The following is a 13,495-nucleotide window of genomic DNA, read 5'->3' on the forward strand; positions in this document are numbered from 1 at the left end:
CTAGTAGGTTTTTGCTAAAATATGATTATTCTTCAAAAATTAGTCAAGAGGATAATGGTAATTGTATTTGAAATGCCTACCAAAATTCCCAAGCACTGGCATGGACATCATGTATACTTTTTTGGGAAACTAAGAATGCAAACTAAACATAAATATTCCCATGAAGCCGGCATACCATTCCTGGAATGAGATTTCAAAATTGTCATTCAATGTGAATATTTTTTTACCTGAACCAAGAAGGACCCTCTCGTGTTTCCCTAACAGACACAATTGGCATTCTTGATGAGAAACGGGCATAAAAATTGGAAGGACTTGTTGTAGCTTCAAAAGAGATGGATATTTGAGTTGTGCATGCACTTATCCAAAGAAACACCATTAGAATGAACATGTCATATGAGAGAAATCAAAACTACTGCCACCTCCATCAAAGTAATACAAATTGTCTTTCTCAAGTGCTCCACCAATTTTCTTCATCTAGAGAATTAGGTTAACACTATCACAAACATAAAAGATATTGTTGATTAACCTTGGAACAACCAAATAAGAGTCAAAGAAAGAATAAGAAAAAAGAGAAGCGGTAAATGCAGTTGACATATGGAGAGAAAATGTTTTATTAAAATATTTCGCATGACAAGGATACCCCCAAATAAACAACAATGTATATGACCTAAAATGTATCATGCCACAACTCTCTGCACCACCCCTCAAGTTGGAGCTGTACAAATATCACCAAATCCCAGCTTGTCACAGTCACACCAATAAAAAGAGGCATGTCTAAATAAGGCCTCTGCAAATAAATTTCCCAATTGTTACAAGATTTCACAAATGGAATGGCCACAATTATCTTCATAACAGCATTTCTGACAAAGTGAAGTCAGCATCAATGTGCTTTTTCCTCTCATGAAACACAGGATTACAAACATTATAAATAGCAACTTGATAATCACGCTTCCTTAGGCTATCACCAGAAATCTCTATATCAAACATGAGGAACCGTAACCACACTCACTCACTGACTATGAGCTATAACTCAATGCTCCCAACACTGAATCTTACCATGACGCGTAACAGGATTACCATCCACAAAGTATAGTACCCAATAGTTGATCTCTGACCTTCGAGAGGGTGCATTGGTTTTGTGGGTTTCTCATCATAACTGTACTACAATAAATAGGGATTCGCTATGAAAATTATCCAGTTCTGTGTTTAGTCTTCAAAGATAGAATAAGAATGAGTGGACATTCATTTCTTTTTATTTTTATTTTTTATAACTAGATGCTTTTGCCGGAGCTGGCCAGTGGAGGCGTGCAGCTAAATTTCATTTCCATCACTTATCAAGTAAAGCAAAATTTTGGAACTTAATAATAGTAATAATTTATCATCATCAGCAGCATCATCATTAACCCAAGACTTTTGCATCTAACTAGTGTTATTTTTCAGAACAACTTCCTCCAAAGATGCTGATTCTGATTTTTCCCCTCAAGACACCAGTTTTACTCCAACACGAATTAACATGACTTCCCCATTAGTGAGTCCCCTTCTGGCCTTTTGCGTTATGTAATGTTGAAAAAATGTGTCGCTACATCGACTGGTCAGCCAAAAAATTCCAAAAATCTAAGGGGATTCAAATTATTTTTATTTGTCAACTAGGATTCCAAATTTATTTTCTGTTCCAGCCCCAAGGCTGCTAACCCATAATTACACCTCAGGATGAATTCTACAGAGTTTTTGAGAAATTAAAAATTGGCTTTTGGAACTATTGATGAGCCATGTTGCATGTCTGCATCACTTTGTTTAATGTATATCTGTTTTTTTTTTTTTTTTTTGTTGACAGAAACTTTATAATCAGAGACCCAAGGTATGAAGCTGGCTAGTGGCCAAGTTCTAGTTTGAAGGTTCTAGAAAAAAGCTTTTAAAAACATTTTGGAGCCCCACCTCCACAACTTCCACCACTCCCTCACACCCCCCCCCCCCACCCCAAAAAAATAAAAATAAAAAGGAGAAAAAAGAAAATGAGAGGATGACTGGAAAGGAAAACAAGAATAGTGTGAACCAATTATATTCAGTTTCTTAATTAGCATAAATTTTAATGGAGGAAAATCAGTTTTAGACAAAATCACTTCTGGGAATATATTAATTAGACTAATAACTTAGACATAATTGATCTTTCATAAGGAGATCAATACCACCAAAATAACTTCTGGAAATATGTTATGTTGACTAACAGTTAAAATTTAATTGATATTTCAAATGGCACCTGCCTATATAGAAACAGTCTTAATTATGAAGGATTAGCCAGGTGGCTGATACTTGGTCCATTCTTGCAAGGGTGGAAGCATAAGCTTTCTGATTTTTCAAATAGGATTCTCCATTGAATGGAATAACCATTTGTTGCCAATGGAGAATTGCTTCTCATCTTACTTCAGGTGATTGGATTTGCATCAAGGGAAAATCATAAATTTCATAAGAACGAATAGAGTGCTATGGTAGATATTTTTATTTTTAGTAAGTGGATGGAGTTCTCTCACAAAAATAGGAATTATTTACAAACAACAATTATGAATATAGTGATATGAATAACTTAATGTGCTGCACCTACTCTATAAGTAGCATGCTGTAGAATATGGTGATAGGAACCTGACAAAAAATTGCCTTCAGATTCAGACAATTCAGATCAGAGAAGAAAATGCTACCTGCCATTGTCTTTCCCAATCAAGTGGCATAGGCCAAGCCCCAAACCAAGCTCCAATAACAGCTCCATGTGCTGGCAGGCAGATCATATAATCAATTGTTTCAATTGGCCTGACAATAAATTACATGAAACATCACAGTTTGCAGGGGGCCTGGTCCTCTCTCCAAAGGGGGCAGGGGATGATCATAAAACTATATGCCATTTAAGATAACTTGAAGCAAAACCATCAAGCAATATGCAAGACTTTACTTTGTGTGTGCAAATATACGTTTCCAGTCCATCCATGATGAACCATACACAGAAGCTGCCGGAACAAGCTGCAAAACCACAGCAAGTTTGTAAATGTATTAAAAATACAGCTTAAACAACACAAAGGAACAACAGAACATATCATATGTTACTTGGAATAAATGAGTATGTGTAAAATTCAAAATAGGGGCAGTGAGTCTGAGTTGAGTTTGAGTAATGAGATAGTAAAGTTAAATTGATATCTCTTTTCTTAGAGGAATATGAGTTCAGCTGTTCACTATAAGCAACAATATTTTGAAAGGCATTTTTAATGCTGCATTTTAGGGCTAAAACCCCTCAAGAGAAGGGAAAACCCCAAGATGCATGCACCTTTCAGATCTGTGTGTACACCTCGACCATAAAGGCACGTATTTTATGCCTCTTGGTGTGCCTTCTAATTCCCAAGTTATTTTTTAAAATAGAAAAAAAATTTGGAAAAATACGAATTAGGGCACAAGAGCTTCATTTGCTCGTGAGAGGCTGTGGACTGCAGAGAAGTGAGAGAACTGTTCCCTCGTTGCAACTTCTGTTCAACTGGATGTCCATCTTCTCCAGCAACTGCTTGTCTGAGTGAGACGTCCTCTCGCTCTCTCTCTCACAGCAATCTCTCATTCTCCATCTTGCTGAAGTCTCTCTCTCTAGGTGAGCTCTCAGAAGTCTCTCATGCTGCTTCCCTCACCAGTTTCCCCCTCTCATTTCAATTGTGAAATATTGAAATTGAGCTACTGAACTAATTGAAGCATTGTCAGTTAATTTTTCTTTTCCCAAATTTTCATACTGAAAGGTGGTATTTGAGTTGTTGTTCGGCTGTTTCCTTGCTAGTTTGCATCTGATGTTAGTTTTTCACCTTTCTATATTTTATGTTTTTTTTTCCTTAATTTCCCTGCAATGAGCTGTAGGATCTCTAGCATTCTATGCTTCTGTGCAATGATTTCAGGATTTTTTTTTCCCTATCCCTGCAATTAAGTGTTTGGATTTACATGAGTCTGTTTCCTCGCATTTCAATTCTCATGGCGACATCTCCCAATTTTTTTTCTTTTAATTTGATGCTGCAGCTGCTGATTATTCCCTGTTCAACAACCAAACTCCATGTCCGATAGCGAATCAAAGGGACAGAAAAGATTTTATTCCAAAATACATAAAATAGTAGATGCAGAAAAATATTTTAGATATAAATTTTGTGATCAAAGTTGTAATGGGACTGTCACAATCATCATTTGGCTGGTACAAGAAAAAGAATGAAGCCTTGCCCAAAGGTTCCTCAAGATCTGAGAAATGAGTGCAAGCTCACTCTTGAAAAATTCTAAGAAGAGAAGTTTAAAAGAAGTGAACTCCTCGAAGAGATTGAGATGGGTCTAGGGACAGGGGTCGAGCGTGCATCTTCTCCATCAGTGGCAGATTTGGAGCAACAGAAAAGTGGCCTTAATCCTAGGGCTGGAAGTCCAATGGATAAGTTCACATCCTCACACACCAAACAAGCTATTCAAAATTCAAAATGGAAGAAAAAGAGACGAATGAGGTGTCCACAAAAGTTAGCCGTCGTGGATTCAATAGTGCTCTTCCATTTAGTTTGATGGATGATATTTATTGGCATGTTATGTGGACTGGATCCCAATTATGGGCCAGGTTTCAAGCCTCCTTCTATGCATGAGACAAGGGCATGAATCCTTAGAGATGAGGTTAAAGACATTCATGGATGTTAAAGGATCCTCATTAGTTTTCTTATATGCTGTTTTTAAAATCCATTGATGCATCTGATTTTTTTTTTTTTTAAAATGGTGATTTGGTATTACATATCTGGATGTAGTTGAAGAAGTTGGTGAGAATTATGTTGTGCATGGGATAATGGATAATGTGAAGAGCATGATAAGTGGCGGAAAAAAGGGTGAAGTATTATTGGACTCCATGTGCGGCACATTGTTTGGATCTTATGTTGGAAGACGTTGCAAAATTAAGTATCTATGCAACCACAATCATAAAGGTTAAGCAAGCTGTGAAATTTATTTATTACTACTCCTATATACTTGCAGTGATGAGGAAGCATTTCACCAACAAAGAACTCATCTGTCCAGCAATGACACGCTTTGCTACTGTCCTTTTGTCAGTCCAAAGCCTTTACAAATAAAAGCAAGGCCTTCACTCTATGTTTTCTTCAGAGATATGATGCAAGTCTACATATGCAAAAATGCATGAAGGGATCACTCCATCATTTTGTTTCACCAACATTTTTGGTCTAATTTGGCTTGTGTTATCAGGAGTTTTGTCCCTCTTTCATGTGTCCCAAGGGAAGTTGACTATGAGCAAATACCCGCTGTAGGGTTTATTTATGAATTGATGGATTTGGCAAAGAAAAAATATGCTGTTGATTTTTCTAGAAATGCCAAGAACTAATTTGGAGGAAGATAGATGATCGACGGACTCCACAACTTCATCACTCTTTATGTGCGGCAGGATATTATCTAAATTCCCAATTTGCTTTATATTAACTCCTATGATTCTGAAGAAGTGAAAAAAGGGCTACTAAAATTGCATGGACAATATGTTGGACTATGGAGGAGAGACTAGCTCCAGACATCCAATTGGATTTGTTTAATAATGAAAAGGGGACTATAGGAATTGAGTGGCCATTGATTCTAGCAAGTTGAGAAGCCTATGTAAAATGGTTAGTCATCAACAATTAACAAGTAGTTAATAATTGATTAGTATTCAATCTTTGTTTCCTAGAAGTGTCTATTTCTTCTTTTGTAGCTGATTGACAGAAGTGTTTTGGGACAACCCCCAAGTTAACAAAGTTTGCTATCCGTGCTCTACTCTCACATGCAGTGCTAGCGGATGTGAGAGGAGTTCTTAGAGATGCCATGCTATCTTCTAGTTGGAGATATTAATTTATTCTCCATATTTCACTTGGTTTTGCAAATATCTTCTAACTTTTAAATAAATGACGTTGAATCATAGGAAGTTTCATCTTCAGGGGATTTTCACTTTCGAAGGTCATTGAATGATAGGGAGTTGGTAGAGTTATCTTCTTTGCTAGTCCTGTAGAACAACTTCCAGTTTTCCTGGGAGGAGGATTGTCGATCTTGGTCTTTGGATCCTTAGGGGGGACTACTCTTGCAAATCTTTTTATGAATTTGTGACTAGATCCAATTCTTCTTTTCCACTTTATAAATCCATATGGAAGGCCAAAGTCCCCTCTAAAATCAAAACTTTTATTTCATTGGTTGTACTTGATAGAATTAACACCAATAACTTGTTGCAGATAAGGAGACCTTAGAACGCTCTCTCTTCAGATGTTTGTGTACTTTGCTTTAACTGTTCAGAATTTGCATCACATCTTTTTGTACATTGTGATTATGCTTGAAGCATATGGAATAAGTTATTTGGTTTGTTAGGTGAATGTTGGGTGAGCTCAGAGATGGCGGACTTTCGCCAAATGTGCTTTCTTTGCAATATTTTGGGGGCTGTGGATGGAGCGTAATGCATGTAGTTTTTCAAGGAAGAATTGCTGTGTTTGCTAGTTTGGAAAAAAAAACATTATTTGGCTTCTCTTTGGTGTGTGGATCATGGGAATTTTAAGGGGGTGAGTTTTTTAGATATTCAGCACAATTGGCAGTATCTGCTTGATTGTTAGTTTGCGCTGGTTTTATGTTCTTTTTAGTTTTCGATTTTCCTATTTTTGGTTGGATTTTTCCAGCCTTAGCAAAGTAGATGCCCTATACTCCTAGTTTTAAATTCTTAATCTATGAAGAAAATTCTTCTTTTGCTATTAAAAAAAATTAAATTAATTGATGTGACTGTGTCACTGTAGATTCATAAGAAGAAGTGGAATAGACTAGAGCATAAAAGAGAGAATGCTCTAGTTTATGCGTAGAACAACACCAAACTGTGAGAGAGAAATAGACAGAAAGAGAGGAAGTGGGAGAGAGGGAAGGGGAGAGAGAACTATAAGAACAAGATTGAATTATGATCCAATATTGGTGGAGGAAGTAGATTTAAATGATGAGTGGATCACCGAGAAGGAAGAACCTGTCCTCCCAAAAGATACTTCTTGGCTTGATGATGGTAATCTTTGTGAAGTTAACGCTATTAAAGCTTTAGCAGTGGTAGCTAATGAAGGAGATAATGGTCAAGCAACTCAAGCTTTTGGTAGCGTTCATTCCCTAATTCCTTGCAAAAGGAAGAGTAATGATTCGAGTGAAAACTTGGGCAAGTAAAGGACCAAGTTAATCTACTAAATTATGATTTTATCACTCTCCTAAACTATAAATTCATTGAATATTTTTCTTTTGGATAGCAAAAGAAAATATTTCACTAGAAAGAGAAGAATTTACAAAGAGGCGAAAAAAACATCTCCCAACAGAAAAAAGAAACTAAAAACACAAAAAAACAAAAAAAACAAAAAAACAAAACAAAACGAAAAAAAAAAAACAGACTTTGAATGATCAAAGCAAAAAAATTCCTCCAATCTCATTGAATTTCCAAAAAGCTTGCTCCCTTAGAGCATCCAAAACCAACGCACCATAAAGAGGCCAAGTAATGAATCTTTTCCCAAACCAGCTGCCTATTCAATTTTTCACCTGAAAAAATCCATGCATTGCACACCAAACATAAATTCCACAGCACTGCAACTATTCCACATTTCCAAAGAGCATCCCTATCCTTCTTACAAAACCCTCAAAAGAAATAGCCAACATTCCTTCCACCGGTGCTGGACAAACCCAAGCTTCTCTCAACACATCAAATAATTTATTCCATATGCCCCAAGCAAAATCAGAGTGTTAGAACAAATGAGGTGCTGAGTCAAAAATGAAATAAACAAGCACACAAACATATTGAGATAAGGCCTTCAAAGGTCTCTTGATTTGCAACAGATTATTAGTATTGATTCTATTAAGCACAGTCATCCAAATGACAGTCTTAATCTTTGGGGGAGCTTTACCTTCCAAATACATGAAAATAGAGAAAAACAAGAGTTGGGATGGGTCAAAAACTATAAAAAAAAAAAATGATAATAAAAAAAGAATTCATTAATAGAATAAGAATATACATCTAGGAGAATAAGACATCTCCTCGACAAAGTCTGGAAAATCCAGAAAATACATAAAGGAACAAAACTACAGACTAAAGAACATAAGAGAAAAAAACCATCACGAACTAGCACTCCAACACGTAAAGCCAATCACGCTGAATATCAGAAAAGCTCACCCCCTTTAAAATCCCTTCTCCCACACACCAAAGGGAAGCCAAATAATGTATCTGTTCCCAAACCAGCACCTGAGCCAACTTCTTCCCTAGAAAAATGCGCATGTTACACTCCATCCACAATCCCCAAAAAGTTGCAAAAAAAAGCAATTTCCAGAGCTGCCCTTTCCTTTTTCCTACCAAATCCAGCAAAAGTCACTGCCAAAAAATCATCCACTGTCTTAGAACTCACCCAACATTCACCCAAAATAGCAAATAGTTTGTTCAAAACACTCCAAACATAGTCACAATGAATGAACAGATGCGATGATGATTCTAAACCTTTAAAGCAGAGAACACATATGTCTGGAGATATAGCCTTCAAAGGTCTCCTAACCTGCAGCAAGTTATTGGTATTAATTCTATCAAGTGCAACCAACCAAATAAAAGCCTTAATTTTTTAAAGGGAACTTTGGCCTTCCAAATGGAACTATAGAGCGAAAAGTAAAATTTTGACCTATTCAAAAAATCACAAAAAGATTTACATGAATATACCCTCGAAGGATCCAGAGACAAAAACCACCTATCCACCTCTAACGAAAAACAACAATTATTCAACAAGACTAGCAAAGAGGATATCTCTCCCATCTCCCTATCATTTAATGATCTGCAGAAGTAGAAATCCAAAGAAGGCCAAGGACAACCCGAATCAACCGCAAAAGAAAAAATGAACTCATCCTACCCTGAGCTTAGGAGAAAAAGGTGCATGGAAAAGAGGTGGACAAAACTACATTCCCCAACCAAGCATCTTTCCAAAATCGGAAATTACAACCTCAACCTACCAAGAATTTAATATGGGGAATGAAGAGGAGATAACTACGAGAGATAGCTTTCGACAAACTCTCCAAAGAACATCTAATTCTCAAATTAGTATCCCACCTATTCTCATCTAATCCATACTTACTTTAACAACCAAATGCCACAAAAAGGAATTCTCTATCGAAGACTGCCAAAAGGGCTATGTTTTTAGACACCTAATTTCCAATACTCAAACCACCCTCCTGTTTAGACCTAACCACCACTCCCTAACTAACTAGATGACCCCTACTACCCCCAACCATGAAAAATACCTCATAATCTTCTCAATCTTATTAGCAACTCCTACCAAAATCTTAAAAATAGCGAGAAAATATAAAAGGATACTAGAAAGACAAGCTTGGATAAGAGTAACTCTACCACCAAGAGAAAAAAGAGCACCTTTCCACCCATCCAATCTCTTAGAAACCCTTTCCATGACAAGGTCCCAAAAACTAGCAGATCTAGGGTTACCCCCCCCCAAAAAAAAGGAACCCCAAGATAGGATAGCAGCCAATCCAGAACACTACGCCCCATATCCACAAAAAGCTCCCTGACATTCTCAATAGCCATATTGATAGCCGCAATATCACTCTTACATATTAATCTTAAGCTCAGAAACCTCAATAAAGTGAAGGAGACCCAAAATATTCCTAAAGAATGGTTTATAATCCTCTAGGAAAAAAAAAAAAAAAAAATAGTATCATCAGCGAACTAAAGGTGTGAAACCTTGACCCTCTCTCTCCCCACTTCCAATACTATCACTAAACTGTATCCGCCGCCCCATTCACCATCCTACTCAAAGAATCAGCCACTAAAACAAACAAAAACAGGGAAAGAGGGTCCCCTTCTTTAATCCCTCTCGTAGCCTTAAACCAAAATTTAGACTCACCATTTACTAATACTAAGTAGCTCACATTAAGCAAACATCCTCTAATCCAACGCCGTCTCTCTCTCCAAAGCCCTTCTTCACAAAAAGATTTACAAGAATACACCCCCAAATGATCCAAAGCCCAAAACCAACTATCCCTAGATGAAGAAAGATGACGATTGTTTAATAACAACGACAAGGAGGAGAGTTCCATCAACTCTCTATCATTTAGAGATCTTCATAAATGAAAGTTCCAAGAAACCAAAGGGCTAACCGAATGAACCACAAAGAAAGAAATCATACTATCTTGCCTTGAGCTCAATCAGAAGAGACAAGGATGAGATGTAGAACATCATTCACCAACCATGGATCTTCCCAAAAACGAATGAGAACCCCTCCCACCACAAAAGGAATATGAGGAGTGAATGTGTAGGCACTCAAGACAAAGGCAAGAAGCCTAAATTGCCCACAATTGAGGAAGAAAATGGTGTTGTTGAAGTGGAAGAGGTGGAATTTTAAGTGGAAGGACTTGTATGTATGAGTTTGATGAAGATGACATTTTTTTACGAAGAAGATCTTGATAGTTCCTTCTGGACTTTGTTAATTTAAATTTTAGATTCTTAGAATCTTGAATGATGCAAAATTATGAATCTTTAGTTCCATTTCATGATTCTTCTCTCATTTTGTAATGTTATGAAATATGGATGGCTTATGTTTATCTTTTGACATGCTTTATTTGAGATTTGAGTTTGTGAGCAACAAATGGCCTACATGGTATTTAAGAATTAAGTTTTTTTTACTATTCTATTTTTTTTTTCCTTATTTTTCCTGCTATATATAAATTGATTGAATTTATTAATTATCTAAAAAAACATAATCTCAAAATTCTTAAGCGTCACCTTGCCAAGGGTAAAATGCCTCGCCTTACACCTTAGTCTTTTACAACATTGAAAAGCAATAACAAAGAGGAAAATCAAACAACTGGCAAATAACATTCTTTCACACTCATGACCACGGGTCATATAAGATAGAGCGCAAAAGTTGAGATATATCAAAAGTTGAAGATAACCATCCAGATTTTATGGGGAAAAAAAACAGATTGCAGAAGAAGAAATTGTGACAAATTAGTAACTTCAAATTGAATAATATAAATTAGATGCTCACAGTGAACAATGACATCAATAGTGACCAGTTAATGGTCTTTGGTAATTGCCTGTGTCCAACAAGAAATGTCCAAAATCAAAACATATATTAAAACTACAAAAACAAGGATAAGCAATAAGATTCAAAAATTATCATGGCATAAATAGGTTTAATCTGGGTTCATTTGACTACAATTCCATTTCACATATTTCAGTATATACAAGTCATGCTACCAGATATGCCTCAAATCAAGTCCTAATTAACATACTGAATGCCAACTGGTGCACCCAAAGCAATAGCTCCCAAAGCATTGGCAAGAGCCCCTACAAGGTTGAACATGCACAGTTAGTGCTAAGTATTTTTGGACAATGGACATGCTTTATAAGAACAATTAATAATGAATATGTAAGATGGGGAAAAATTTATATTGACACATTTTCTAATTTTCATTAAAAAATTATTTTTTATGGATCAACTTATTTTGACTGCTATTGTTGGGATGCCTTTAACACTTGAGCAATCAAGGAGCACACCCAATACACTATATATGAAACTTCTCATTCTTATTATTTTTAAAACAACAAAAATATGTGTAATGTAGTAAATAACACTAAATTAGACCACTCTTATTAACCACGTTCCAACGATCTTGGAAGAAAGCCACATTAAAGTCGTCAGGTGTTGGAGCTTTATCCCTCTTCATCCCAAAAAGTGTGGCCCTCACTTCCTCTTCCTTGAAAGGTCTCTCCAACAAAACCACCTCCTCACTAGATAAAGGGTCCCCCATTCTAATCCTTCAACCATAGGTTTGCTATCATCCTCAAAATACAAATTAGAACAAAACTCAGTGATTCTATAAGCAATTTGACTCTAATTGGATATAATGACCCCCCTATCAACTTCCAACTCCCTACTCAAATTCTTCCTCATTTTCCCAATTGCTATCCTATGAAAAAATCTAGAGTTACAATCAACATCTCCAATCCATTTAAACATCGTCTTCTGCTTCCAACTTCTCATTTCCTAGAAAATCAATTCCTCCAATTCATTCTTCAAGGATACTTTTCTTATCTCTTCCTCCCCCAATAGAATATTATCGTCTTCCTTCCCATATAACTCAACCAACTCTCCTAAGATACTAACCTTTCTAAAGCTTAGGTCTCCAAACACCTCCCTATTCCAATCTTTCAACCTCTATTTAGTTTGTTTATGAATCTAAAGCTTTCCCAACCCCTCTCCACATCCTCATTCCAAGAATTCTTGACTACGGGCTAAAAAAATCATGGTTCAACCACATATTTTTAAACCTTAAAGGAGTGGGTCCCCAAACAACCTTCCTCAATTGCAACAAGATGGGAAAGGGGTTAGAAGTGGGCCTAGGTAAAATAGATTGAGAGAAATTATGGAACTCGTCCACCCACTCGATACAGAAAAAGAATCTATCAAGCTCACTCGCCACCACTCTAGCCCCACCTACTGACCATGTAAAATTAGCATTATCAAAAGGAAGGTCTCTCAAACCACACTCCCAATAAAGGAGTCTAAACTCATCATAGTAGCAATAATTCCATGACCTCCTTTCTTGTATCGAGGAAACCTGCCACAACCCAATTTGGAGCACAGAAGCCAAACACATAACCAAGCTCATCCCAAAAAGAGCTCCTAAAACGGTCTAGAAGGATCAGACACCGATAGAACCCACCAATGACCCTAGCCTTTCACATCTACTAAAACGGAACGAAAGAAAAAACCTACTAGACTATCCACTTTAATAATAAAGCGAGTATCCCACATCACCAAAATACCACCAACTGACCCTCAAGCAGGTACGAAGGCCCAATCCTTATGACATCCTTCCCAAATACCTCTAACAAACCCCCATCAACATTCTCAGGTTTAGTCTCCTAAATAAAAACCATATCAGGAGAATATCTAAGAAGGACCTCTTTTATTAACCCCTTTTTTCTAAAATCTTCCAACCCTAACATTCCAACTGACAATTTTCATGATATCGCTCGTTTTCCTCCCTTCCCAACTCCTTTCCCTCCTCCATAGTTAATGGAAAAAACCAAATTCTTAAGTTCTTTCTGCATCTTCTTTTTCTTTCCCCTCATATCAGATCACTGGAAATCTCACCTCAACCCCTACAACTAATTTCAAACCCAAGTCCTCAAGGAAATTATTTGGATCTGGAATGTCTCTCTCACTACCCCCTAGGCCAATACTAGAAGCACTACCCCTAAAAGAACCCTCCCTGTGGCATACAACTTCACAAGAAATAACAGATTGAACAGGTAGGGGAAGAACACCTTTTCCAAATTTGGACAAGTTCGAACCGCCCATAGAAAAAGTTGCCTCTTCATCAAGGCCACCCTTTTTTACCAAAGGAATATCAACAAAGTCCACCATATCAGAGTTAGGCTCCGCGATAGGGGACAAAGACCCATTATCTATCAATTCTTTCA

General features: G+C 36.8%; 1 protein-coding gene across 6 annotated transcripts in view; it reads right to left on the bottom strand.

Annotated features, from left to right (window-relative positions):
* LOC131157042 (PIGF/3-ketodihydrosphingosine reductase fusion protein) overlaps positions 1–13,495 on the bottom strand; it is a 57,901-nt gene that overhangs the window by 16,651 nt on the left and 27,755 nt on the right. Inside the window, exons 4-8 of one of the 6 annotated variants that reach the window (XM_058110885.1) lie at positions 11,299–11,353; positions 11,052–11,100; positions 2,942–3,009; positions 2,694–2,802; positions 228–321 (exon numbers count right to left, since the gene is read on the bottom strand). In XM_058110885.1, coding sequence (XP_057966868.1) covers positions 228–321; positions 2,694–2,802; positions 2,942–3,009; positions 11,052–11,100; positions 11,299–11,353 — 375 coding nt within the window. Of the gene's footprint in view, positions 1–227; positions 322–472; positions 494–2,693; positions 2,803–2,941; positions 3,010–11,051; positions 11,101–11,298; positions 11,354–13,495 lie in introns of those variants that run through there. The other 5 variants (XM_058110886.1, XM_058110888.1, XM_058110887.1 and 2 more) reach the window with 5 other exon arrangements.

This window comes from Malania oleifera, chromosome 6, assembly GCF_029873635.1.
Source record: "Malania oleifera isolate guangnan ecotype guangnan chromosome 6, ASM2987363v1, whole genome shotgun sequence".
Taxonomy (NCBI): domain Eukaryota; kingdom Viridiplantae; phylum Streptophyta; class Magnoliopsida; order Santalales; family Ximeniaceae; genus Malania; species Malania oleifera.